The sequence below is a fragment of the Cariama cristata genome, unplaced genomic scaffold, assembly GCF_000690535.1.
Source record: "Cariama cristata isolate BGI_N322 unplaced genomic scaffold, ASM69053v1 scaffold30091, whole genome shotgun sequence".
Classification (NCBI taxonomy): domain Eukaryota; kingdom Metazoa; phylum Chordata; class Aves; order Cariamiformes; family Cariamidae; genus Cariama; species Cariama cristata.
Genome location: NW_009600351.1, coordinates 11930 through 15119, shown reverse-complemented (window position 1 = coordinate 15119; position 3190 = coordinate 11930). Strand labels below are relative to the sequence as shown.

The following is a 3190-nucleotide window of genomic DNA, read 5'->3' as shown; positions in this document are numbered from 1 at the left end:
GGGAGGTGGCCGGGGGCTGTGGGATGCTGCCGGTGCGGGAGGGAGGAGAGTTCCTGGGGGTGAGAGGTGATGTGGGTGCAGCCGGCTCGGTTCTTCCTCTGGGGATATTGGGAATTGGGTTTGCACCGGTTGGATGGGGACATTTTGCCGTGTTGCTTCCTAAATGCCCTGAGAAGGGTGGTGGGCACAGACCCACGCACCCCAGTGCCGACGAGGAGCCCCGTCCGTCTGTCCTGATACCCTCCAACGTGGCCACCGTGCAGGGTGATGCTGCAGATCTATGTCCCGGCTGGGTAGGTGGGTGGTGGCAGCACCCATGGATGGGTGTTGGTTTTGGGTACCCCGATGATGCAGGGGCTGGGCGAAGCTCGTGTTCGGAGCTCGCTGCTCCGTGCCCCTTTGGAGGAGCGGTGGGGTTCCATGGAGAGGGACACGTTGGTGGGGACCGTCACCCCCGAGGTGGGGAGAGCGCTGGCCGAGCTGTCCTCATCCCTTCTCTCACCTAATCCTTGTTCCCTCTCTTTCCCTGTGCCTCCCAGCAGCGAGAAGGAGCAGTAAGTATCGCGCTCGCTTTTTTTTGCCTTATTGCTCTTCACCTGCTACTCTGACGGTCTTGGGAGAACAGGAAAGACCTTGCTGTGGATGCGAGAAAAAGATGATTAATTTTGGGAAGCACTGCACAGGGTTGTAAAGAATTTAAGGTTTAAGACCGTGCGAGTCTGCTCAGCCCAGGGGGAAAAGATCCAGGAAAGGTCTTTAGATGAGTGGAAAGATGAGGAGGGGAGAGGTGTTTGCCTTGCGCATCCTTCGTTAGCATTGCCCGTCTGCCGCCTGCTCATTTGCAAGGCTGAGTGGCAGACGTTACCGTGTCACCGGGTTAAAGCTGCCTGATGGCCACGCTGTGCCAAAGGCTCTTTGGAAATGATGTTAGGAGAGGAAAAACTCCCATGTTTGATGAAATGTACCCAAAAAACCACCCACTCCTGCAGTCATTGCCCCGGTACCGCAGCTCGCTGGCAAACCCGGTGTTAGGCAGCAGAGAGCAGGGCGCAAAAGGAACCGTGTCAGTTGATGCTTAACGTGGAAATAACGAGAATATATTTGAAAAGCAAATCTGTTTTCTCCATATGAAACAAGTGTTTCCATATGAATCCCCCCCAAAAATGGAAATAAGAGCTTTCACCTGGTGGGTGGGGACCATCTCTCTGCTAGACGAGAGCTTGGAGGCTGGGGAGGTAGCATACCCCTTCGTCCTGGGCTTGGGAATTAGCGCCTGGCTATTGCCCACGCAGACGTGTGGTTGCACGCACACACCCGTGCATGCACACGCACGATCTGTGAACACGGCCCTGGCCCCCCGCCTCCTCTCCCCACAGGCTCCCCTCCGGCTGGGCAGCGCGGGGTGGGCAGCCCGACCGGCAGCGTAAGGGCGAGGAGCTGACGGACGAGGAGAAGGAGATCATCAACCGAGTCATCGCCCGGGCTGAGAAGATGGAGGAGATGGAACAGGAGCGCATCGGGTAAGGCGATGGTTGTACCGACACCACCGCGCTGGCGGGGATGGGTGGGACCCCGCGCCTTACCGGTGTCCGTGGGGGAAAGCGCTGGCTTGGCTGCTTTCCGGGCCGGCAGCTACTGCACTGCAGTGTTTCTCCTGAAAGGGAGCCTGCGGGGGATCTTTTTGAGCTGGCGTTGGTCCTTGGCCAGGAGGAACCTGTAAGCAGGGGAGGGAGGGAGCTGCTCGGTGTGCCGCTGCCGCTCCCTGTGCCGCTGTGTTCTGGACCAAGAATTTATAGCCTCACTGATTTTTTTAATTTTATTTTTATTTTCTTCCTGCTCCCTGCGAGATGCAGAAGGGATCTTTAGTAACATCTCATTTCAGGGAGTGAAGATGCTGCTGCTTGCCCAAGTCTTGAGCCCGAGCACCCGTGAGTGCCGGCAAAGCCACAGCTGACCAAAAGGCGTTTTATCTTGTTTTGGGAACACGGATGGATCCATCACCCCCTCCAGTCGTGTGTCCCGGTGGTTAATCCCTCCTCCCACCCAGAAATGAGCTGCCTGCGATGCTGAATAGGTCTGAGTGATGCCCAGCCTCGGTGCTGGCCCTGCGCTGGGCCCAGCTCCTGGGGGGCCTGGCGCGCCCCCAACCACAGCCGTGGCGGGGTACCCACGATTGCGGGTGGGTGCTGGGGGCATCCCTGGTGCCGATGCACCTGGCGTGAAGCAGAGGGCAAGAAGTGCCCGTGTTTGCTTTTACTGCATCTCTACCTTGCCCGGGCAAAGGTACCAGGCAAAATAATGCTAATAATTCGGTATCGACTTGCTCTGCTGGGGCTGGTTTTCCAGAGGGGATGCCCATAATCCGGTTTGTCAGGCGTCATGCCTTTTTTCATTACAGAGGAGCGTTTTATTCTTGCTGAGCTTAAGCATCGACTGCTTTTTGGTTTGGTTTTGTTGTGTTTTTTTTACTCTCCTCTCCCTTGCAGGGCAAATACTCAGGCCCAGGCAGGGACTGTGCTCTCCGCCACCTGGGAGAACGTCAAAGCCCCTCTTGTAGCTCCGGGCCAGCTTTGCTCAGCAAACGGGGACATGGCCCGGCAAGGCAGGCGCTTGGTGAAACGCGGAGAGGATCTGCCTGCACCCCCAAAGCCTCGTGCCACAGCCGGAGCTTTAATCCATCAGCCCGGCTGCTTAATAACCCTTAAATATTGAATATGCATTTGCCATGTGGTCACGGGGTGCTCCAGCTGCAGCACGCAGTCTTCCTCGGTGGCTGCAGCCCGTGGCCTCCTACGTGGTGGATTTATTGACTTGGTTTTAGAAATATTTCGTTAGGGTCTGTGAATAGCTTGGGCAGGGATTGCCTCGACAGAGGCCGTGTGCTGGCCACGTGCCCCACGGGTTTGCTGCTCCCCTGGCCTCGGGGGGGTCCCCAGTTGGCATTGCCTCGCGTTACCACGTACAACGCTTTCCTCTCCCGGCTTTCTGGGAGAAACCAGGTGAAAGTAGCTATGAACGGTGGTGATTCATTCCCGAAAAGTGCTTACAAACTGTATTTTCCCCAGCTTCGCCCATTCGCAGCCCAGTAGGAATTCCTCTTAAATGTGATGCTCTTTGGCTTATGCTTAAATCAACTTGTAGGGGAGAGAGATGAGTTGGGGGTTGTTGTTGTTGTCATTTTGGGGGGTTT

At 56.6% G+C, this 3190-nt stretch overlaps 1 protein-coding gene across 1 annotated transcript in view; it reads left to right on the top strand.

The window, feature by feature from the left end:
• Window positions 1-3190, top strand: part of LOC104169173 (rabphilin-3A-like) — a gene marked incomplete at its 3' end in the record, with an annotated part of 11024 nt that overhangs the window by 116 nt on the left and 7718 nt on the right. The window contains exon 2 of the mRNA XM_009710004.1: window positions 1377-1520. Coding sequence (XP_009708306.1) covers window positions 1377-1520 — 144 coding nt within the window. The remainder of the gene's footprint in view (window positions 1-1376; window positions 1521-3190) is intronic.